At 43.2% G+C, this 25036-nt stretch overlaps 1 protein-coding gene across 1 annotated transcript in view; it reads right to left on the bottom strand.

Moving 5' to 3' along the window:
- Positions 1-25036, bottom strand: part of LOC117756081 (latent-transforming growth factor beta-binding protein 2) — an 85835-nt gene that overhangs the window by 35614 nt on the left and 25185 nt on the right. The window contains 6 exon segments of the mRNA XM_034576398.1: positions 1742-1816; positions 10063-10165; positions 11659-11948; positions 13229-13429; positions 16114-16296; positions 17505-17758. Coding sequence (XP_034432289.1) covers positions 1742-1816; positions 10063-10165; positions 11659-11948; positions 13229-13429; positions 16114-16296; positions 17505-17758 — 1106 coding nt within the window.

The raw sequence follows: 25036 nt of genomic DNA, 5'->3' as shown, positions 1-25036 counted from the left end.
CTTATGGGGCCAAAATTCATCCATTTAGAGACTGCCAATAGTGAAGGCACACTCTCAAAATACAGACGAAGCAGCCATTACTGGGAACAGCAGTTATTCATAAGCAAATTCCTACATGTTGACCCAGAAATTATTCAAAATGATAAATGCCAAATGTCAGTGTTTGTAGCTTTTATGAGGTTTATAAAAAATGTCAAAAGCATTCCTCCACATGCATCTTAGTGGGCACAGCAGCAAACAGCCAATTCAGCTGACCTAGTTTTCAAGAAGGAACTTTTGAAGATAAGGAATCATCTCAAAGTGCAGCGTAAGGCTCTGATGGGGCATCTTATCGTATCGTACAAGAACGTCACTGACCACAAGGGTCAGGATACAAAGCCAGAGCAGTTAATTATGCATTTTAAAGGCTATGAGACAAGCGCTGCACTGTTCTTTTAAAGTATACTGCAAATAGCCATGAAAAAGGAGCACCCAGTTTGGCGAGCTGGAAGGCATCCTGATAATAATGACAAAATCCAAGAGTGAGTTTTTGCCTCCTTGGCAGCCGGTGCACGGCCTGAAATTAGAAACAATTTTTTGGGGGGAATGGTGCAGCAGCCCAACAGCACAGAGACTTAAAAGTGCTCCAGTAAATATTGTGGGTAACTGTCAGCTTCGCTTTTTTGAAACTAAAGGAATGAGCAACTGAAAAGGAGGAACATCTTGAAGCAATCATAAAAGAGAGGCTTGAATAATAAATAAGATAAATTTCCACATTTGTTGGCTATTGACACACAATTGGAACATAAGTGTGTCCTTGTCCACATGTCTTTTCTTTATTAAAATACGTTTCACAGATCAATCATTACCTGAAATAATTAACTGGCCAATAATAACACGTATAAGAAAACTTGTTGAACTTGCTGAACCAGTGGATGAGGCCCGTTATTGATGTGTTCAGAGCTATGCATTGGAGCACACACTCCACAGGCTTCAGTAAGCATTGCCCCCTGGATTATGACACCATTAATCAAGTCAGTGATGGAGCTCAAGTCGACTGTCATTCTGTTTTCCAAAGTGTCAGCATCAGTTGCCTTGGTTACGGCTCAAGCACCATGTTTTTTTCCTGTGTCTCTGAGCCAGGGTTTATTTGGTTGACTAATTCCAATGCGGTATATTTACAAACGTAATGGTCTACAGGGTATTTACAGGGTTGACACTGTGGGTGGTTATCGCTTCTTGAACCAGCAGCCAAATGGCATCCTCTGCGATGGTGAGAACGGAAAGATGACAGGTTTGTTTTTGTATCCAGATGGATGGCTGAGCTGAGCTTTTCTTCTGCTGCCACATTTAGCAGGGCTGAGAAACAAACACGTCGGCAACTAAAGCTCCCTCAAAAATACTCAGAGAGCCACATTCACCATAATCGCAGCCTACCGTACCATTCTCTACTTAGAACCCAGAAGACCAATTAAAACAGCAGCCCCAGGCGCTTATTGGCTGCTGAACTCTGACCCTGGACCAAGGCTAAGTGTAGTCTTGACATGGTTCCCATAGGAGCCAGACATACAGCAAGGGATACTTTTATATGCATCCTAAGGGGTCTGTGTGTGCTTGGAAACATATGGACTATTTTTATCACATCCATGCCATTATATTCAATGTACGTGCATTAAACCACCTATAAAAGTATGCAGTAGGATAAATCATATCATAAAATATCAAACTACATAGAATTATTTCAACACATTTTACAGCTTACCTTGACAGTGTGTCTGATTCATCCTCTTAAAACCTTTGGAACATTCCACTTGTCCATTTGCAATCACTGCGTATGCTGCAAAACAGGAAGAGAAAGTACAGCTTTAGACGATCTTACAGTGACGTGCCTCTTTGTCACAAAGCATGGCATTCATCGCAGAGAGAGAAAAGAAGAGGGGTGGGGGGGGCCATATAACTTACAGATGTGAGCATCTTGGCAATAGGAGAAATGACCGACCCACAGCTGGGCCTCAAGGGACCCCAGAGTGAGCGCGTGGAAATGGATCCCCATCAACCACGTTTACAAGACAGCACTGTCATCCAGGAGAATGTAACGATAACACTCGACGTCATTTATAATCATATTACCTATAACTCTCCTCAACCCCCAGGGACACATGAAGGAAGTGCTTATATCGTAAATAAGTCGAGGAAGCCTCCATGACAGCCCTGACCTTTATCACCAACCACAGTGCAAATTCGCCTAAACAAGAGACTAATGCTTTAACGATGAATGATGATTAAGGTATAGCTCACATGTAAATCTGTGGTTCAGGTGTGTGTACATGACAGGTTCTCAGAAGTACTGCACTAAATGCAAAAGAAAAACATGGTGGGTTTATTAATGCCATACTATCAGTGACAGAGGCCTGAAAACATCATGTCATTACTAATTGGACACCCAGTCAGGACCCTGCATGCTCCATTAAATGTCGAGAGGGGTCAATGTGACGATCATATGGCAGAGGAGGTCCCTGTATGTGTGTCTGTATCAACATGTTGGACAAAGAAATAGCAATAGAAATAGTTTGTATACGAGGATGTATAATGTTTCTTAACAGAGACAGGGTGATTATTCGTAGCACAGCTTTCTGACACAAACTGACATGAAGACATTTTGCGTAGTATCATGTTCAAAGGAGAAGATCCAACTACTGACGGAAAATGTGTGTTCGGTTGAAGAGGGCTCTATAAATACCGACATGCTTGTTAAAATGATGGAACTGTTTCTCACAGTCAAATCAAGTTACAGTCATGAACCAGCTTAAAGCCATGATTGCTGTACGTTGCTTCCTAGTCCCGATAGCCAAGGTCCTGTGGCTCTCATGGCTAGTGGTGGAATTAGTCCTGTTCACATTAATTTTTACTTGCATCATCATCCAGCATGGAGAGGAATCATAATTTCCAGCATTTTCCACTCTTAGAAAACAGGAACAAATGTGATGACAATCTTTGGATTCACACCAAGGCCAGTAAAAATAAGATTTCACAAAACTTGCTGCCACAACGAAAAGAAGGTTGAACACAGAGGTGACGCATGCGAGAAACTAGCCTTGCCAGTAAAGATAACACATCTCTTTTCCTGGCAGAGTGCTCTGGGAAAGGGGAAAAAGTCGCACTGTGTTTGTGACCAAAACTCCAGCTAACCAGAGTGTTGAGTGAGTGACCTCTCTATAGTCTGTCAATCTGTCATCTTCATGAACCTATGTCACTGGACAGAAAGCAAAAGGGAAACCATACGTAAAACCCCTTCAATGTTTCAGACGCTTAACCATTCAATTTCAAAGTTTGAAAATTGTGAGAATAGTGCCCTGTGCAGTTTTGAGTTTCCGAACCCAGTTGCTAGGAAAACAGACCTCCCCACACTTCAACATGTAGAAGCTACCAACACAACAACCGTGTAAACACACAGCCCAGCAATCAGTCATGAGTTTGTGTCATTTTCCCAGGAGTGCCTGGAATGTGTGCCACATGGAGGTTTTCTGGGAACAAGGTCCTGGAGCTGAGTTATGTTTTGGTCCTGCTGTGACCCAGTGGACCAAGTAGGGTCAGTGTACCTGAGGGTTGACAGAGCAGAAGTGGGTCAGAACGAAGGGGGCAATGGGGAAAAGGGGGGAACTGTGTCATGGCGACACCCCTGTTCCCGTCTGCCCACCTCCTCATCTTTCTCCACACCCCTATAATCCCCCATCCAAAAGTTCTGGGTAATGAGATGTTGTGGTTGGGCGGTGGGCACGTCCTCCTGCGGTGATAGGATCAGGGAAAGTCTGGCCTGAGTGACAGCAGGACGCACATGCCAAGGGTAGCCCAGTAGGGGTGGTTCAGGAGTCTCAATAAAGCTTATTAGCAAGAAGGAGAGGACCTCGGCAATCAGTTACAACTTCAACGTGAATCTGAGAGGCAGTTTCAAAAGTTTCAATACTCTGCTTGTCTTTAAAAACGTCTTGCAAAATTCAGTTTGTGTTGCGAAAGTCTTGTGCAGCTTTAAAAAAAATAGTTCACCGAAAAATGAAAATTCACACATTATCTACTCCTCACTATGCTGATGGAGGGGTGGGTGAAGTGTTTGAGGGAATTTTTTTATTTTTCGGTGAACTATCCCTATAACGCCTGATCATTTAAGAAGCATCACACTGACAATAAACAGTGATGTAAAATTGGTATGTTTCCACCTACAAGATGCATTAACAAAATATGTTTATTACTTTAATTGCACATATAATCTTTTTTGTACCCCTTAGATCTAAAGAATGCTGGCCATCAAGAGTCTTTTTCACTAGATCTTTATTGTTCCCTCGGGGCAATTTGTTTGCAGTAAATTTTAAAAACCAGCTGCTGAAACTCAGCATACAGGAGTTGACAACAGCCCTCCTTAAATACTGGCTGCCTCCTAAACAATGCATTTATAAGATACAGATTGTCTTTGCTGTGTGATTGATTAATTAAATTCTAATTTGGGAACAAGGCTTGGTAAATAATTTTAGTTAAGTCTTGTGTTGGAATCCTTGGCTACTGTACTGGAAACTGGAAAGAACATTCACCACAGCGACAACCTGACCGTGAAATATTCATAATTATATTAAAAAAAAGCCAAGAATGACGAATTTAATGATGCATCCGTTCTCATGCTCGTTTCTACAATCATTTGTGTAGAAAACATAAGAGTGGCACAGGCAGCGGCTTGCAAGAGTGCGCTCAAGCTGCGCATTATTACTGTCACCCTTGGATACAAAGACTGTAGACCCAGACTGGTCTGTATCCACTCAGACAAAAACATCCAATTGTTGTCTATCCATTTAGCCCTGTTCAACAAAAGACTTTGTCACCCTTCACTAATTTATTGTCCGTCTCCATTCAATTGTGCTGTGCATTCCTCTGGCAACTGGTCAGAAATATTTGCTCAAATTCCCTCGATTCAAAATCCTTGAAGCTTCTTGATTGGAGATGCTGTCCTAAACCAAATTAGAATAAATTCTGTAGGACTACTTTAAGCGAGTTAAACTTCTTCTGAGGAGGGCACTGCTGTGGGCATTTAAATTAAATAGCAGCTTATGCAAAATTAGGGAGAAAGTAAAGAGAGAGGGATGCAGCGGGCTGAGAATGGAGGGAGCGTATGTAGTTAAATGGGTTCCTCTGCTATATAGAAATCTTTAATCGTTAATTTGGTACAATCGCTGTGGACCACCCAGCCTGGGGCCGTTCTTCTAAGATGACTGAGAGGTCTGGTCTATCAATCACGGGGCTCAGAGCCCTTCACCAGCTTCCCCTGGGACCTGTCTGAGAGGCAACCTCAGTGTTGGACTTCTCTCCTTAACTGGCTGGAAAACCTGAGAACGTGTGGGAGAAAGGAGGGAGAGGGATGGATGGATGGATGGCATCCACAGGACGGGAACAGGAGATTGTCTTTCTTTTCCATTCCATTGGGGTCCACTCTAGAAATACAACTAATACAAAAGCCAAGTCTCCCCTCCGGACCCTTTCCAGCAATTTACTTCCTGACATGCCGCCACGGGACAAACTGGTGCCTCAGAGAGAAAACCAGGAGCAAACAGAGCTCTTTAATCACCATGGAGGGTTTCAGGTCTTGAGAGTCTTTAACATGGCAATGCCATCTCGTCTTGGCTTTTGAGCCAATGCTTGATTAGAGCAAACTCTTTGGCACACGCAACATTTGCCATTCTGGCACGGTCCATATTGCGTGCCCAGTAAATAATGTGTCTCTGCTCATGAAGAAAAGACTAATCAGAAAGTACACATGGGACTAATATCAACAGTCTCCTCCTGATACAGACATGGACACAAAACCAGTCTACAAGCTACGGGATATTTACTCAATCATTAACAGTTGGAGCTGTATTTCTGTATCGTATTGCTTCGACACGATCGTCCCACAGCACATATGCAACACTGCAAAGCAAAGCTTTGATGAAGAGATTATATCATTTTTCTGCAACATTAAATCTTTACTCACAACATAGTTTTTATTGCTTCCATTCACGAAAGTATGCATTTTACATCTCTGTTTGTAGTTTGACAATTTTGCTTAACGCCCCTCTCCAAGATGCTGATGGCAAAGTAACAAGCATCAAACACACATTTAAAACAGATCCACATTCCTCCATAATCTCCAACTCACTGTGGAATATTAACCAACTGGGCTGCTTCCAGAAGAAGGCAGTCCACGGTACATTCAAAATAAAAATGTCAACTTAGCTCGTATCCAATTAACAAATGTAGAAAAAATTCATAACCATCTGCCTCCAACTGGGATTTAATTCTCGTAGTGGTTAGGTCTGCTTCAGCCCTGATTAGCCATACTGCTGCCCAGCTAATAGATTCCATCATTCTAGTTGTGAAGGGATAAAGCTAAGTCAACATCAATGCATCAAATGCTGTCAAAGACATGTGACGTCTTTGTCTAATCACCATGAGAAGCTGCTGTGGAGCCGTTCCAATGCATCTGTTCTTTCGTAGCCTTTTTCTAAAGCAAAGTCGCTGCATCTCTGGTTTTTGTTGGTCATTAACAAGTGTTCATGTTTGATCAGTGCTAATAAAAAGCAATAAGTGCAGGCTTTGGCCCCTCGATGGATGTCAGATCAATTGTCTGGGGAATAGATGGGAGATTTGGGAGAGATGAGTTCATGTGGGCAGATCTGCACGTCGTGGATCTCCTCCTGCTTTGCCTCATCTGCCATTATTGATCTAAATCTCATGAGGAGATCTGTCCTCATTACTGAGAGAAACAGAGAGGGGGTTGGCATATCGGAAGAAGTAGACAACTCGCATAGAGTTTTGGGTAAAGATAGCACAAGGGCACTGACATCACGATAACCTCGATGACCCAGGGAGGTGGAGTCAGAGGAAGCCAAGGCTCCCGTGGGTGTGGTTGTTCTTTTGGACTCTGGGGACGTCTGATCTGGCTCCCTGGGAAGCCTCCCAGCATCGCAGACGGGGAGAGTCACGGAGAGGGAAGCTGCCCAACAGTGACAGACGGGGAGACTAATGGTTTGTGGAATCCCTTTCGCTGTTAAACACACAATGAACGAGGGAGTCATGCCAACACTACAGTATTGGTCAGACTAAAGCCACAGCGAACGGACTTCAGAAGGCTGCCTGAACATCAGACTGAGTCATTCTCAGATTGCAAAAAAAACTAAATTTCTCTCATTATGCAGTGGATTCAGTTTCTACTGTGTGTTTGTTTGTGCAAATAAATTGACACAAACCCCCACACACACACACAGAGTTGTGTCACTGGGGACATGCCTGCTGCGATTCTGCTGCAAAGCTGCTACGTGAGGTTTCTGGTATGACTACGTTATTTCCTCATAGGCCTATTTACTCAACTAAATGCCAGGACTCTTCAGTGTTAAGCTGAAACAATAAAAAACCTTGTTAAAACAAATGAATGGATTTAGACAGAAACACTAGAGAGCTTTTACTTTGAAACAGTGACAGGAAGTGATGCAAAAATGTATGTTTGTGACGTATTCGAGAGATTGAAACCACATTGCAACTGTGGTGAAAAATCATTTTCACTGTCTATTTTGCTCTGAACCATGTGTGGAAAGTGGAGATAATGGGCGACACCCCGACTCACTATAGGAGCATGCATGAGACACACCTTGGGCCCAAAATATAAATAATGCCTGAACACACACACACACACACACACACACACACACACACACACACACACACACACACACACACACACACACACACACACACACACACACACACACTATATTACTGGTTAGCCTTGACACATGAGGACAGTTCTGACCAGCTCTGCATCAGTCTCTACTAGAATCCTACATCAAACTACTTAGAAATTCAAACAATGCACAGGGCACATTTTTTTCTCCTCATCATAAGAACCAGAGGGTCTGCGTAGCAGCCTGTTCTGGTCGATCTGGATCTTATTACGAGCCAGGAATCCTCAGCATGTAGTATTTAAAAGCACTGGCTCCTTAAGGCTTCAGCTCCCACTGAAATGGGACTCACTGGTATTCAAGCCTCCATAACGTCAGACCTCTTTTTCAAATACAGACACATATGCACACACTATACACACATACTATACTTTCTTATTGACATAGCAGCAACATAAAGTCCTTGTCCCTGTACAATAATAAATTACATCCTGTTATATACCGTCGACAACTGTGCTGAATTACATACATATTCACAGACTTTACATAAAAACCCAGCCAGACTACAACAACAGCAATATATTATGAGTTTGCATAAATAGATTGAGTGAGGCAAATGTACTGACATTAACGTGGAGGCTAAATGGACCTAGAATAAGAAAATAGATGTAGATATTTGAAGTAATTCCAGGAAGCAATGACTTACTAAGAATCCGGTCTGCAACAGAACAACATTAAACTATGGTTATATTGGCATCCTCTCTAAATGTAATTAAAAAAAATGTGGTAATGTTTGCTCTCAGTCAACAGTGCAATTTCTAACCGGCTATAAAGTGACCAAAGGTAGCGTTACACCCACAAAAACAAAGGGGGCTTTCATGACATCATTATCACGCACTCAACAGAGGACACAGGAGACTACTAAAGCTATATGACTTTTCTCGACACTGCGAGCTGATGGCTGTCCCATTCACTGTGAAATAAAATGAAAAGAACCGCTTTGATTTGTCAGAGGCTGTTGTCTCCAGGTTGCGCATAATTCCTGTGAAACACATGAGAAGCACACATGCAGGCCAGTGAGGGAATAAAGCAACTGAAAGATCAGGCCAAGAGTCTAAACTGAGAACAATAACACTTTGGAGGAATTCAAAGCATTTATCTTATAAAGCTCCATCCAAGACTTCTTGGTCATAGTATATGACTTCATTTTGACTTCATTTTGACTACATTTTTCCTCTCTTTCATTCTCGATCCTTTTTCCCTGCCTGCGTGTGACCTAGGACCCAGGCCTACAGTATGCAGCCCCCACCCCCAAAACAACCATAAAAATGAGTGAGCGGGGTATTCGCTCTGTTTCTCCCGCAAACTTCAAAGAAGGGAGCAGAGGAAAACATCTGGGAGCCAAAAGACATCGTGCCGGGGACTTAGGAAGAGCGGGAATCAGGCATGCTGAGGGAGATAGCGACTGGGAGAGAAAAGGCTGGATCGGTATCTGTGATAGATGGGGGAAACACAGAGCGATTATGTCTGCTTCTAATTAAGGTCCAGTCAGACCTTAAACGAGGCACAAGCACTCTGACAGCGAGTGTGACATCTGCGGGCAATGGTCGTAATATGAATAAGAGTGCTGGGAAACAACTTAAAGTAAAGTGTCCCTGTGTGCCACCATACTGTAGTTACTTCCCCTGAGGACTATGAGAACATAACCATGCCCTTCAAGAGCTGTCAGGCTGAGCTAGACTCTCTATCCACAGCAAAGGGTGTCAGCTACCACCCTGCCAGCCAGCATATAACCGCCCTGCTGCTGTTTCTCAAACCTACCGCAGCCCTGGTTGGGCTGCTCATTTCCTCACTCTTTTAAGGCTAGGCTGGCTCATTCTGCCCACAGGGTGGGTGGCACTCGTGCCAGACTATCATCTTCATGCTAAATGTGTTTTCATTCACTCTTTGGTTTTGGTTTTATAGAAGCGCAAACTGCTTAATTTTTACTATTGGGTGCACGGGTAAGTCACGCAGGCTCCTTAAAGTAGATCAGGAATCTAATGGCTGATGGCTCCTGTTTGCTAATTATCAGCAGCAGGCGTCTGTATTGTTTCCGCCTGTGATGAATGCTTAAAAAATCAACCAAGTGTAGATCTGCTGTTTGGGAATATAACAAGCATCACTGACAAAACACCATATTGTACACCACAATGAAAGCAGAGCCCAACCCGTCTGGCTGTTTTGAACAATATAAAAACACAGAGAGAACAACATACCAAGCACAACAGAAAATAATACCAACAGAATTAGACCAGATTAGAAAAAGAGTGGATTTAATCGTGTATTGGAACAAAGTAGGAGTAAACAATTGTTCAGATCTGATGGCTTTGTCAGTCGGGCTTACCTGGTTTGGTTGGACACTTCTGGCACTTGTTGAGACCCCAAGAGGCACCCACACTTCCACAGCAATCATCCTGTTTGGTTAGGCCTGGCAGCGGCTTGCCACACTACAACAACAATGCACATCTGTGTTAAATCTAAGAAACAAGTTTTGAGAAAGAATGTTGCATGTTTGTGAATGCTTGGTTGTGCGCAATTGTGTGCGTGTGTGTACGTAGGACTTTTGTAAGTGTGTTTGTGGTTGAGTGTGCGTGTATACCTATTTGCGAGGACAGACTGAACCACACACATCTGAGACTGGTTACACGGGGGAGGACATAAACATTTAGCCTCAGGCAGAACTATGAAGCTCCTGGCATGCATCATTAAGGCTTTTGGCTAATTGTGACAAGAGATTCCTATCGGGCTTTACTTACTGGATTTTTGGCACAAGAGAAATATCTGAAATTAAAGAGGCAACCAAGAGGACATTCTTATAAAAAAACGAAAAATTATTTTGTATATTTTGCTATTGGGGTTAAAAAAAACTGTAGGACCGCAAGGTATAATTTCAGTTAAGGAAAAATGAACTTGTTCAAGGAGAAATCCTGGCAAAAACAACTCTGCAGATCATTTTTTTTGTTGCAACTTCACAGTCAATCATAATGCCTTATTAAGGCCAAGCATACAGATGCTGTATCAAAGCTAGGGTTGGTAATCCTGGAAAAGCTAGCAAGAGCAGGATACACTTACAAATATGCAACCAATACATCTCAACCCCTCCCATCGACCCTTTCGTCAAAGCTACGGCCCCAAAAAGTATGAACTTGCACTGCCTGACAACAGCTACAAGTCGATTTTTCCGTGACTTACACGCTAACTTCTGGCTACCGTCTTTGGTTCAGCTGTATTTGCCTTCTCGGCTGAAAACTCCGGTCATGCGCAGTGAGACAACGGGGAAGGTGCTTGCAGGTAGACAGGTTTGTTAGTGAGCCAGATGTGCTGACTAATCATTTCATGTTGGTGTTTATTACAGTCCTGCGAGGGTCACCGATGACAGATTACTTTCTTTATTGATAGCTATCAGGATGTGAAGAGGATTTCAACAAATAAGATAAAGAGTGTTTCAGAAACAAATTAACAACCCAACCTTTAACTGCCTTGAATTAGCCAAGCTCATGCATTGCCACTTAGGTCCTTCCCATTCATATATGCTATGACAAACTATACAATATCTCGTATAATATATCTGCAGTAGCCTACATGTTATACATGGTTCCATATGGACCATGAAAAGTCTCTCTGTTTGAGCCACAAAGAGAAGGACCACATGGGCTGGTTTTCATTTTGTAACATTTGTCCTCTGAACGCATCCTAACTCATAACATGCCTCTGTTAGCAAACTGGTGGAACACGAGATGACCAGTGTGGTCAAAGCTCATAAATCCTGGACACTACATAAATCACTCCCACAGACCCACTTCCTGTTTGAGACAGAAACATAATGATACCTGTGGCTAAACAACACTTTCTCCCCCTGTGTTCAACGAACATACCAGGTGGTGAAGCCCAGCTAGTGATGACAGGGTGCATAGTGTGCTTTAATGACTTAACACGATACCTGTCCGTCGACTGTTTCCTGAAAGCATCTTCCCACATTGCCATTCTGACGGTTGTGTGGTCTGGCGTGGTCATGTCCATTTCCGTTCCCATTGGTCTGTGTGTGCCTGCTGTTGTGCTCATTGGTGATTTCGTGTCCATTCCCAGGCTGGGAGCGTTGCTGGACAGAGTGAGCACCCTCTGTGGTGGCCGGCCTCTGCCCGAGCTGTACCCGAGCGACTTGGTGGATGTGGACCTCGGCCTCTGGAGGGTGCTGTATGTGGACGTTCACCAGGGATGGGTGGAGAGACACTGGACAAGGAGGGACACACAGTTTACACAATATAGTGGATAGTTTACAGTTTCAAACTTGGAATAATGTATGGGATAAAAGCTGTATACATATGTTTGCAAGCTATCAGCTGACATGCTGCACAAACGTATTTAACACACTCGATTGCTTCATCACCAAGTTATGAGAGCTACATGGGGAGATTCCCGGCAGTGAATACACCATAAAATACTACAAAACAACAACAACACAAAGAGTTTTGGATCCTCTGGTTTAAATCAAATCATCTTAAAGACCAAAAACAGATTTTTTGAGGAGCTGAGAGGTTCTTGCAGTGAAGAGAATGAGTTCTTTTGTCCTTCTGACTGAGGGGAAACATCCATCTTCAGGGAGTGCCAGGGTTTTTTCCCAGAATCCTGACCCACTGTCATGAATCATACATTCACAGACAAACGTCAGGTTGAGTCCAAGGAGAAGAAATAAACCTTATCAAGAGTCCTGAACATGAAACTGCCTGTGCGTGTATTAGAGCAGGCAGAGGAGACGGCTAATTTATTTTTGGCGACGTGACAATGCAGACATAAGGCTCATGTCTTAAAATTCTGATTATTCAAGTCATTTTATTTGAACTGAAGGAGAGATCTCTGAATGGAATTTAAATAATCTAAGACGGAGCTTCTGCTTCTACTTACTGTTTGACAGGGTGAGATTCTGAGAGATATAAGGAGGAAATAAAGAATACCAGAAGAGAAGGAAAGTGAGCAAATCGTTCTTTTGTATATTCCTTCTTATAGCTTCATGATGGTTCCTTGCTCTGTTTCTTATTTTCACTCATGTTTGATGAAAGCAGCATTGTGCGAACAATATGAGGACTTCCACTGAGTCATCTATTACCCGCTATGCTCAAAATAGAGTCTTACCTCCACTGCTGGCCCACAAAGGCAGAGTGATACATTGTAAACAGATTTTTAATAAAGTGTGCAATTGCACTTAATATGGAACAATTGGCGAAAAATCAAGGTCTGAACAATCTAACATTTAAAAGAGGGACATTTTGTGGCAAAATCACAGAGTAAATCTTTTGTGTTGAGTTCAATTGACCAATAGCAAGTTGTGTTGACAGTTCTGACAGCTCGGACAGTTCTGACGGTGTGTGTTGCACCATCCACTTAACCCTGTCAGGGTCTACTTACTCCACAAAAGCCGAATCGTTTGGAGACAGTAGAGAGTGATGCAGCTGAAGTTGACATGCAAACTGTCAGCTTGGTGAGCTCGATTGGTCGCAGCGTTAAGTGATTACCTTGCTGATTGGACAGAGGCAGCGTGTACATGGAGTGGGAAGGAGATTTCTGTCCCTGGTGGTTGCCATCTTTGTGAGGGTTGGTTCTGGCAGGAGCCGGCACTGGCAGGTGACAGAACTTCCCCGTCGAGTTTGAAGGACACCAGCACTGGTCCCTGCCGATGCATCGGCCTCCATTATGACAGGGTATCTGACAGAAGACTGCATAGAATGGGAGAACGAGAGGAATGGGGTGTCAAGAGAATAAGATAAAGAGGTTATTACAAGCTGGAAATTCGTCAGAGAAAACAACACGCCACATTTAATTAGACAGATTTATGCAACCTCTTACACGAGGATGCAGTAATAAGAAACAGAAGGAGTAGTCCTAACAGGAAGGGCATGTGCCGAGGCCTCATATGGGCGAGGTTTGTTTGCAAACAGTAATAGTTTGCAAACAGAAATGGTCATGCTGTTCTCTGCTTTAGCATCGGCAGGAGTTTCAACTTTGTCCCGAGGGCAGAGCTGTAACACTGCCCCTTGTGCGGCACCTCCTTCATTGGCATGTTTTGCCTCACAAGGTAATTACATACTCAACTTTACAAGAAAATAACAAGTCTACGCATATCTGTAAGAAACACTTGCTTGGCTGGCTGTAGGAAAATAAATTTAAATTTCCAAACTATCGAATGCTGTACAAAATTTAAAAGCAGGGAAACTTGCTCTTAGTCATATAAGTAAATTGAATTCCAAAACGTGCTCTGTCCACACTTTGATTTATAGGTTGCAATTTACCATGGGGAGAAAAAGAGGGAAGGTCGGCACTGGCCAGATGGTGTTTGACAGCGCTGCTTTCACAGCCTTCTCCTCCGGCCTTATCTTTTGGCGTAAGGGATGGGTGCCAGCTCAGCACCTTACATACCTGGGCCTGCTCCCATCTACAGATTCACTCTGACCTGACTTCTCCTAACTCAAAACATCAAAGACTATCAAATGGGGGAAAAAAAAATTCATCCAACCGTGACGAATAAGAAAAGAACGATTCTGGGGCACAAAGGATGTAAAAAGTGAAGACTTGAACTTTTTCTACCTCAGAAATAGCTCACAACACAAATATGAGGAAGGTTTAAAAAGGTAGTTGGAGATGCGAATGGCCCAAATACAATGGAATGAAAGAGGACACTAGTGATGGAAAGTGAATTGTTCAGCTGCATCTTCTCTGACTCATCGAGAGAGACAGAAACACACTAACAGGGTGCACACAGGGAACAGACAGACACTGGACAGTCTCAGTGGCATGGAGGGAATTAGCTCCCTGTCGCACAGCATTAGCAACAGTGTGACCGGAGAAGGAAGAGACAGAGGAATAAGAATAGAGGAAGAACAGATAGTGGATGGAAAACAAGGGATGGAGAGACAGAAACTAACTAAAAGGGTCCAGTGTTGTGTCCAGACATAGAGGAGGGCCTCTTCTGATTAGCTGAATTATCAGATGTAGCCCTGGTCTTTCTCAGGCCAGTCCCAACCCCACATGGGGCAGGAACTATTCTTAGACAACAATCAACTGTCGACTCTGTACGCCACGCTCCCTGTCTGCCTATCCGTCTCATTAACAACCACTAACAACCAAATAAACACACTCCCTTCTCCCTCAATAAACACACTTCAACTCAATTTAATATCAGGCTTTTAATAAGTGCTGTACCCAGGGAACCTGTTATAAGTACCCAGCCTGATTTTACAGCACCGTCGAAAGAACATAACAACAGCATGAGATAACTGTTTGTTGTCCACTTGACATTCTTCTACTAACACGCACACCAGAGAAATAACAGGATGCTCGCCTAAATGGAAAGCAATCTCTTTTTTAACACGCTCTTTAACACGTGCCTTTACATAATGAAGGGAGATTGGTAGATGATAAAAAATGGGACGTAAAAACAAACTGCTGCCGGGGGAAGAAGCGGAGGTGCCAGGAATGTAATCGTGTGGGCGGCCTCTGCCAGGATGCTGAAGTGTTTGGAATATCCACACCACGTTCCAAAACCCCATTAATGGACACATAAATCTGCAATATCAACCTGTTTATATATTCATAAGTCAGCTGGGTCCTCCCCAACGAGCCTTGTACACTGAGGTGAAGGATGGGTGCATGTTCGAGGGGCTTGTATGTATATGTCTGTGGTATGTGTACCCTTCACCTCTAATCCACGAGAAGTAGTTAGTCTGTGTCTTAGTTGGACCCTTATAGCTGCTGAGCAAACTACGAAACATGCAGGGGTACGACCCTCTCCTTGGCATTGGCCACACCCTCCCTTCCCACGGACACTCCTGCGTGAATTTGAAGCAAAGCCCCCTGGATAAATGGCAGGTTTAATGTAATCCCTATAAAATCCTGCTCATGCTGCTACTCTTTCTCTCCCCTCTGCCTCTCCCTCTCCTCTTTCATACGCTCCTTCTCTCCCAGGGAGCACATTAAATGGTTAACAGCGGGGCCAGCCGTGAGGCGTAAACCGCAAAGAGATGGGGCTAAGTGTTGTGAGCGTTGGACCACCACGTGTGTGTGCGCGAGGGGAGATTAGTCCCCTTTTTACACAGCCCGCTTTTAATCTGCCCTACCGCCGTCTCTCCTACTTTCCATGTCTCTCTTTCTTATTGACAGTGAAAGTTTTCAGCATAGCTCTCAGTTTTAATCTCCTCCACTCTGCCTTCTATGAGCTTGGTATTCAGAACAGTACAGCATGCCACTGGGAACCCATTTTGTAAAGCTCAGCCCATAAAAAAGGGGATGGAGACACAAGGAAAGTTTGTGAGAATTGGAAAGTTAGCAAGAGAGACAGTGAGAGAAAGGAACAGAGAAGAGGGAGCAGGCGGGAAAGATCAGCGGGCCTGGAGTCGACACTCACAAAGTCTGAAGCCCTGGTTCTTTGCCTGCTGCTGCTGCTGCTGCTGCGAGGTCTCACTGTACACCGTGGTGATGTCTCCCTTCTCACAACTGTTGTAGCAGCGCCCACCGCTGCACACCCTGCGGCACAGCATGGGCGTGAAGACGATTTTGATGCGGTCCAGGCTGGAGGTGAGGTTGGCCCCTGGAAGACACACACACACCTGCTTGAGAAGAAGCAGCAGCAGAGACAGGCTGGAGACGAGCTGCATCCTTTCTCCCTCACACTCACTGTGACACAATCCCCGCCTGGGCAAAGGGTTTTTAAGTATGTGAGGGTGTGTGCTGACGACTGGCTAGTGGCACGCTACAGCTGAATGAGTGATGTGGATGTGCCACAGGCCAACAAATGGCAGAGTAAATACTATTAGGTATCGGGCGAGCCTCCAAGCACTTTATCTTTGGGAGAAGGTGTTTTGGATATGTCTATGTGTGGAGGAGACAAAGAAAGTGTGAGTGCAAGTGAACATTGTGTAATGGTGGGAAGCTGTTCAACAGCCGTTGCCCTGGTAGACGGCTTAAAAACAAGGGAAGCATGAGCAGCAGACAGCTGTGTACGCTGGATAGTGGATCAGAGGAAGATGAGGTAGTGAAAGGGGAATAAAAAATTAGGAAAGACGAGATCTTTCCTTTTTTTTTGTTGTCGGTCGAGGCGCCAGTGTTCAGTGCCTGTCATGTCGGAGAGGTGACAGTGCAGATTTCTAAAGATATCATAGTGCCTGCAGGAACAAACACACTACTCACAGTCTTCTCCAGCAACTACACACATTGATTTACATTGATTTCCTGGACACTTGATCTAACCATAACTATAATTACTACTTGCCAAACCCTAACAATTTAATGATTTACATTATGGGGACTTCTTTTTTTTCCCCATAAAGAGGACAAGCTCCCACAATGTGACTGTGTCAATAGTTTAGTTCCCCATAACATGAGTAATACCTGATCGCTAACACACACACACACACACACACACACACACACACACACACACACACACACACACACACACACACACACACACACACACACACACACACACACACACACACACACACACACACACACACACACACACACACACACACTACATGCAGCTTCAAAATGAAACATCCATCTGTTCAGTGGGATGAAGACCGCAGAGGGGGTGGTAGGATTGGACAGAGGGAGACGGGAATTGCTGGGATGCAGCCAATTTTTTTGTGGCTCAAGTTGCATTTAGCAATGACACCACAGGATGTGTTAGCTTCTGTGAATTGAGCGAAAAGTGGCTTATGTTTGTTTTGAGAGTGGAAATGTTAAGTATGCATGTAAAGTGAGAGTAGATAGTGTTTATTTTTCTCTCCTTACCTGCTGGTTGCAGCGCGTTGTTGAACTGTCCATTTAGTTGACTGTCCCCAGTGGCCCTTTGAGCGTTAAAGGAGGGCACGTTGTTTTGTCCATGTCTGTGTCCGTGCCAGTTTCTGTGCTCACCGCCGTGCCCATTACCGCTAGGTAGAGCGTTGGAGGTGATGGGCCCAGAGGATGATGGATAACGTTTTACAGTGCGGGAGGTCCCTGTCTGCTGAGGGGAGGTGTCAGGGGGTCCCCGTCTCACTTGGGTCCTGTCAATCACATCAACACAGGACCATAAACATATGACCTCAGACAAAGGCTGATGTCCTGCACATATATACACTCCCATCAGCTATGTATGGTCATTACCGTGAAATCCATTTATGCACGGTGATTGTGTGCAACAGAAAATAATATCCCTGAGAGACAAACATGCACTCTTAGGTCATAGCTTTGCTTAATTGATTTAATAGATAAGACACAACAATTTAGAGTTTTAATTAAATTAATAACACGATATAATTCTTCAAGCACACAAGGTTTCTCAACCAACATCTGCTGTAAGTCAGAGAGCCTTGACCTCACTAATTAATGAAATATTAGGTTCAACATTAAAGACATTTCGTAAGAGACAATTTAATCACTGATTAACAGAAAATAAAGTATCAGGCAACCATAGGGAGCAAGACTCACAGGTTCCACCTTGTGTGTGAGTGTGTGCACACATGTGTGCATGTCTGCGTGTGGCTGGTCGGTTTGCCTCGGAGAAAACTGTGTGGATCTTTCCATCACGACTACAAAACCTCTCCATCACCCATTGTGTCTGCTTGACTAGATTATGAACTCCCTGTTCTGTCTGACAGCGGCCAACCAGGGAGCAACATCCCGAGGGTCGCCCTGGGTTGGAGGAAGTATTAAAACTAGGGTCGAAGAACAAAGCACGGCCAGAGCTGCAAAGGGCGCGTTTTTTAACCAGTGAGCGTTTGATTTGGGTCAATTACCGAGCCTGTGCTGCACGACCTGGAAGCTGAGCTCATGTGAGCGACCTAGGGGGTGGTGCGTGCCTCTCAGACAGAAAGGCAGATGGGCCTATCTTGGCTTTGGGCGTCTAGGAAAACTCAGAGAGTGCTGGGATTCAGCCCCACAAAAAACATCTGGATCCCACTGATCTGCCCTGACAGACAGTCAACAGAGCAAGACAAAGACGAACAATGTCGGGTAGATCAGAAGAACATCCACAAAGCACACCTGTGGCCCTGTGATGTAATTGAGGTTGTAATCAAAAACCAAATGAGGATATGAACCATGCATTAACATTTATTGTATTTGGTTTTTAGCCACACACTATGTTTTTATACACTGAATCCGCCCCTGAAGATATACAACGGTAATCAGGCCAATAAACACGTAATACTACCACAAATGCATACATGTACACGCGCACAAACACAAACACACACACACACACACACACACACACACACACACACACACACACACACACCCTGTCCCAGCTTTGCTAGATGTAGCACAAGCCTATGCATGTCTCTTCTCCTCACAGAGTACAAGCTACATTCCTGCTGCCAATGAAAATGGGACACTAAATGAAAGGGGGAAAAGGGAGACAAATGTTTGATAATGGTCTCTCGCGTCATCTTTTCAAACGACTACAGGCAGCACCTATAGCTAACAGCTGCTGTTCCAGATCCTGATTGTAAAGGGCGAGGCCCAGGGATAGGATGTGTCCCAGGGAAATAAGAGGTGCTTGTGTCAAGGTGGAAAGGACAGACAGGAGGTGACCCAGCTGCACCGTCCACTCCAAATTATGACCACGTTTTTTCCAATGCTGACGGGGGACACCTGGCCTACAAGCATCCTGTCTTCCTTGGCTTGGCCAGATGTTGCTATTTCTGTCTCTCTCTCACTTTCAATGGCGAAGTGACTTCCGCCAAGCATGAGCTCAGCGCTGCCCTCTCGTCCTGCAGATTAGGGGGGTGGTGAGGGCAAGTGCAACTCGCACTGCACATTTGATGTCATAATTAGGGAACTTCAAGGCCCCTGCGATCCAAGGAGGAACCATTCCCCTGCCTTGTTCTGGGTGACTTGAAAGCAATTTTGAAGACCTCTGCCAAGATTACACGGAACATGGTTTGAAAAGACAGATGGAAAAAAATGTTTTGGGTATTGAATTATAGCAATACAATCACTGACAGGGATGATAAGACATGTGGTGATTTAGCATATGGTAAAGACTAGAGTGAGGATATTTGACTCTGGCCCGTTGAGTCAGGTATCTAATGGATTTTTTACACTTGCCCATTCCTGGGGCAAACAGAATACCTGTCTGGTTCGGGTCAGGTTTGGTCAGGTTGGCTGGGCTATCTACTTGATTTTTTATGTAAGCCTTGCCTCTAATTGTGGAAATCATCAGGCTTGCACGACTTCACACAGAAAATTGCTGCCTGAGCCGCACTCTACTCAGTAAGTGTAAATAAAATGTGTCTTTCATATGAGTCCATATTCCTGACGCTGTTCACTGCCAATTGAAAAGCTTCTACACTTAAAAGTTGAGCAGTCCTTATTATTGCAGTATGATCATCACACTTTGTTGTCCTCAGCTCTATGGTGCAAAGTTCAAAATTACAGCTTCCAGCACCTCTAAATCTCACTAATTAACACTTGTCCTCTCTAATCTGTATACAAACATCCTGCAGGTATCATGCTAAGCTAAGCTAATTGCTGCCTGGCTTTAGCTCCATAGCCTTGACATAGGTATCAATCTGCAGATCTTGCTTTTGGAAATAACGCAAATAATTATATTCATAAAAACATCAAACAATCAATCTTATTGGCCAAAAAACAACATACAATGTTGAAATAACTGACCAAATTATGTTTTGTTATGTAAACACTTTGATTACATGAGGGAGATTCAGTTGCAGTGTGAGGCTCGACTGGGTTTAGTACATGACATGTCTTATTTCCAGTTCTGAACATGTGCTCAATAATTACATTCAAAGAGAAAAAAATTCTCATGAGCTGATAAATCTCAGTCCAAATACTTGATCAAAGCATCGGTTCATATTTGATAGCAAAGGAGGCCTCCAACTAAGACATGAAGCAATTGGCGTGGTCCACGTTCACTCATTATTCTTCATTTCAAATGTACGGAAAGCAATTAGAGCTAAACCTCAAAAGCTCATCACATTCGTGGAAGTTACAAAATCAAAGTGATGGCCAAGAATTCTTTTGCAAAAGTATAACTTGGCTCTGAGTTGCTACATAGCTCTCGTATCTGAACTAATCGCAGCATTTTAACATGTGAATATTTGCTCTCGTGAAGGGATGACAGGCAGCATGGATGGCAGTTCCAGCCGAGCCTCTTGACCCAGATGAGTTGGAGAGGAGGCAGTGTTGGAGCGCAGACAGCACATTGTGGAGCACTGTGAAAACACACGCCAGGACCAAGAACTGGAGGACGGTCAAAAAAGGCTGCAAACCCTCTGATCTCTCAGCTTCCGCTGATGCTGTACATAAACCATGTTGTTCATAGAACCCAATGAATTGCACTGCCAAGCAAAACACTAGGTACACTTTGATGTTGAAAAGTGTGTGTGTGGGGGGGGGGGGGGGTGGGGGTTGCATTTGGAAATTTGGTTAGGTGGCTTTTTTTAAGTGCCAGGAAACCCCATAGCGGAGACTTGGGAAAACATCACATCCCATCATCCCGGTAGTGAGTGTGTTGTTTCGGTAGGTTGCCCACTGAGAAAAAGAAGCCTCTTAGATAGACAGAGAAATTCTGATGATCCAGTTCACACTAAACATTCAGACTCACTAACTCACTCACACACATACATGCAGTGACCCAGATCCTCTGGAACTATTTACATCTTAAATCATTTGCGTAGCCCACTCAGCATGACTAGACCACAACAGTGTTTATGTGAAGTAACGTATGGGCCACAGCTGACTCATTCACTCACAGTTACAGTGTAAATCTCTGAGGTGCTTCCTTACCCTCTGTCTCTATAAATTTCAATTTTAAATAAAGCATATTTGTCAGTGTATGTATTTCAGACAGATAACCAATTTTCGCTGGGCTCGGGATGCCAAAGAGGATTGTAATAATAAATTGTTTTTCACAGGCCCTACAAGCTCAGCACAAGTCCACCTTGGCAAAGCTCATTTTTCATTTTAACTTGTTTGAGAATAACAAACTCCGAACCCACATCTAATGGCTTGGATTGTCAGCTTATGGCAGCTAGTGCAGAAAAGAGACTGATATGAAAAGCTTGTCTGGTGGTTGGATGGAGCCATTTGGCTTTGAACAGACTTGTCAAAACAAGAGTCTGACAGCAGGCAGAGGTGTCCAGCGCGAGCATCCCAGTCTGGATCACACCACACAACTCGGGAGCTCCCAGCTTTATCACTTTGTCCCGTCACAGATCTCGTGTGTTGGACTGGACATTAACTCCAGAGTGACGAGTGGCAAACCATCAGCTAGTTGGCAAAAGAGTCTCTCTATCCTGCTGCGGAAAATCAAGTCATTCATGTTTTTATTTAAACAAAATGTTTAATTCTTCCATTTACCTCTTTCCAACATGGAGCGTCAGCCAAAAACCCTTATTACATAAGAGCTGAACATAATTAGGGCAATTTGAAAGCTACTTGGTGAATGGGAAATGAAATAATCGCCATCAGACCAAGTGTAAATCAAAGTTTATACACATTCATCTCACTCAGAGAACGTGTGAAAGACTATTGTTCATTTCATAACTTGACCTCGAATATTTGGATCATCAGTCTAACTGGAGGGAACAGCAGAAATCTAAAACACTCAGCTGAAACAATGAAAACTTTGTGCTGCTCAACCACTGCAAACACTGTGAGTAACGGAGGAAGACAAGAATTATAAGTCTACTTAGGACATGCACTTTTTGTAGTCAGAAAAGGAAACTGAACACTTTACAGAGCACTGTGTTTTGGGGTACAGACTGTTTTTGGATTCAACAAAGTATATTGGCTCTATTTTCAAAGCTTTTATGCAAACCAAAAGTTATTAGATTTGGATTTAGGTTTGGGATGAAACAAGTAAATCACGCAGCCCAAATATATTGGTGAGACGCTGTTAAACAGGGAAACACCTTGAAATGGACAGAGATCATTTGTTTTTTCTGCTCTAGATTTTACATTTGAGAATGTCAAGAGAGATGTTTTTTAGCAGAAGGCTTTACAACAGATTAAGCTCCGCATTTCACAGACGAAAGCTCGTGCATGAGGAAGGAGAGTGCAGACTGTTGAAACTAGTCCCAGGAGGTGTTATTCAAGAACATTAGCAAAGACATACCCAGTCAAACTTGCTCATGTTTTGCTATTCAAAGCCCAATAGTTTTATGAATCTCTAAGATGTAGCTACGAAAAGGAAAACATTCCAGATTATACAGATATTATCACAGGTTGACTGTGATTCCTGTTCCAAGTATGACTTGTTCGCTTCAGAATTTGATTTAGCAAAAAGTCAGCTTTCATATCAGATTTTTGATAAGAATGTATTACTAATAAAGAAATGTAGGTCAATGTCTTCATAATGTGAGACGTGGGGCTTGTTTTCTGAAGTCTGATGTAACTTTAAGGGCTCACAGGCAAAGATGGGAAAAGTTTGATTCACATTTTGGTCAGTCTTAATGACCATGGTGTATTTTAGGAGGTGAAAGAAGTCTCTGCGGGCAGGGAAATAATTAATCCTTTCTTACTTGGCTAGTCTACCAAACCATTTCTACCACCAGTGGTCAACCCCCACTGTGGTCACACATCTCATTCCTAAGGCTTTATGCAGAACGCCCTCATCCATTCGTTCTTCACCGCCGAGGTCCCTGCGTGTTTCTTCCAATAAAATCTTGAGGTTTGATGCTTAGCATGCACCAATACATACATCCAACCCCATTTTCATTATGGTGTTGTTGTGTGTTCCCCGTAGCAACAAAGTTATTCGATGGCTTGGTGGTAAAGTTTGTGTTCATTGGGAATTAAAAATAACCTAACATGAGCCTCTGTCACATTAAAGTCTTTCCCTAAATTACAGCTTTTTGTGGATGTTAAATCACTGGTAATAAATGCTTTAACATCCAAAGTCTTGGCTTTACTCACAGCTTGTTTTGCAAGATAATTGCATGTCAACTTCACAATTTCAATGCTGATAATTGTTTTATAAGGGTAGTTTGATTTGATTAGAATTTCTGGAAATACACTTATTGGTCTTTCTTGCTGAGATAGATAAGAAAATTGATATCGCTAACATTTTTCTACAGTAAATAAAAAAGATAAAGCTAGCAGCCGGTTAGCTTAGCATAAAGAATGAAAGAACAGGGATAAAAGGCTAGTTACCATGGCCATATTGAAAAGTAACAAAATCCACATACCGGTACCATCTAACTAATTGATACATGAAATCACAATTGCTTAGTCAGTCTTTGAAGTGTGAAAACATCATATGTAATTTTAAAGAGATTTGTGCACTACACTAGTGCTTAACTTTGAATCCTTACTAGTGATTTGGCAAGAAATGCTCAAACACATAACTTTAACAGCCATTTGATGTTGTTTGATGTTAGATATTTAATCTGCACATTAGTACGCTTTAGTGCTGGAATACCAGCTGTTTTGCACTATGCTAATCTCCTGTGGGTGTCAACTGGGCATTCAAGGCCATGGCCCAGAAGATTTAGCCCCAACTAATTCACCACTTTGAGCGGTTGGACACCACGTTAAAGAAGACACCAGTGTTGCAATTTTGTATCTGTGAATGGAGTGTTGTGTTTTATCTTTAATGAATAGAGGCATGACCATTCAGAGAGGGTTTACCGAAACAACCCTATGGTAATGCCGTAGGGGAAATACTTTTGACTCATTGCATGACAGATCTCTGTCAATTCTTCAATTGATAGTGTTACTATGCCAAAGGCTAGCTCAAACAGTCAGTCAGTATGAGGACAAAATGGCTAAACCCAGATCTTTTTACCACTAAAGAATTTACAGCTGAAGCACAAACATCCTTTCATGCTGAGCCAGGAAAACAAGATGTGTAAATGTCTGTATGAGTTCCAAGTTACGTGAACATGACATCAGCAGAGCATAAGTTACATGCACCTAATGTACTTTGAATTGCACTTTATCCAGTCCAACCATTACCAATGATAGTCTTGTGTTAGTTTGCCAAAGGGTTTTGTATTTTATTAGTTTGGAAGTCCGACAAACAGTGATAACGACTGAAGCAAGTTTTACGACCCATCCAACTTTTTGATGATTTAGATGTGTCCCACATACACACACACACACATCACTGTAGCTCAGTGTCGGTGATGGTGGTCAACAATCATGAAGGTGTCCGGAGCCTGCAGTTGGTGGTCGAACAATCACCTGTCAGAAATGGCCTCCTCACAAAACTTTGCCATTGTTCTGTCCTCTCTGAACTCTGAAGTGTTACTTGACAGGCAGCTAAACGTCTTAAACAACCCATGGTTATAAAAATGATGTGGTTAATGGATAAG

This window comes from Hippoglossus hippoglossus, chromosome 22 (genome assembly GCF_009819705.1).
Source record: "Hippoglossus hippoglossus isolate fHipHip1 chromosome 22, fHipHip1.pri, whole genome shotgun sequence".
Lineage (NCBI taxonomy): Eukaryota > Metazoa > Chordata > Actinopteri > Pleuronectiformes > Pleuronectidae > Hippoglossus > Hippoglossus hippoglossus.
The sequence above is the reverse complement of the archived record's forward strand: the minus strand, read 5'-3'. Positions and strand labels throughout refer to the sequence as shown.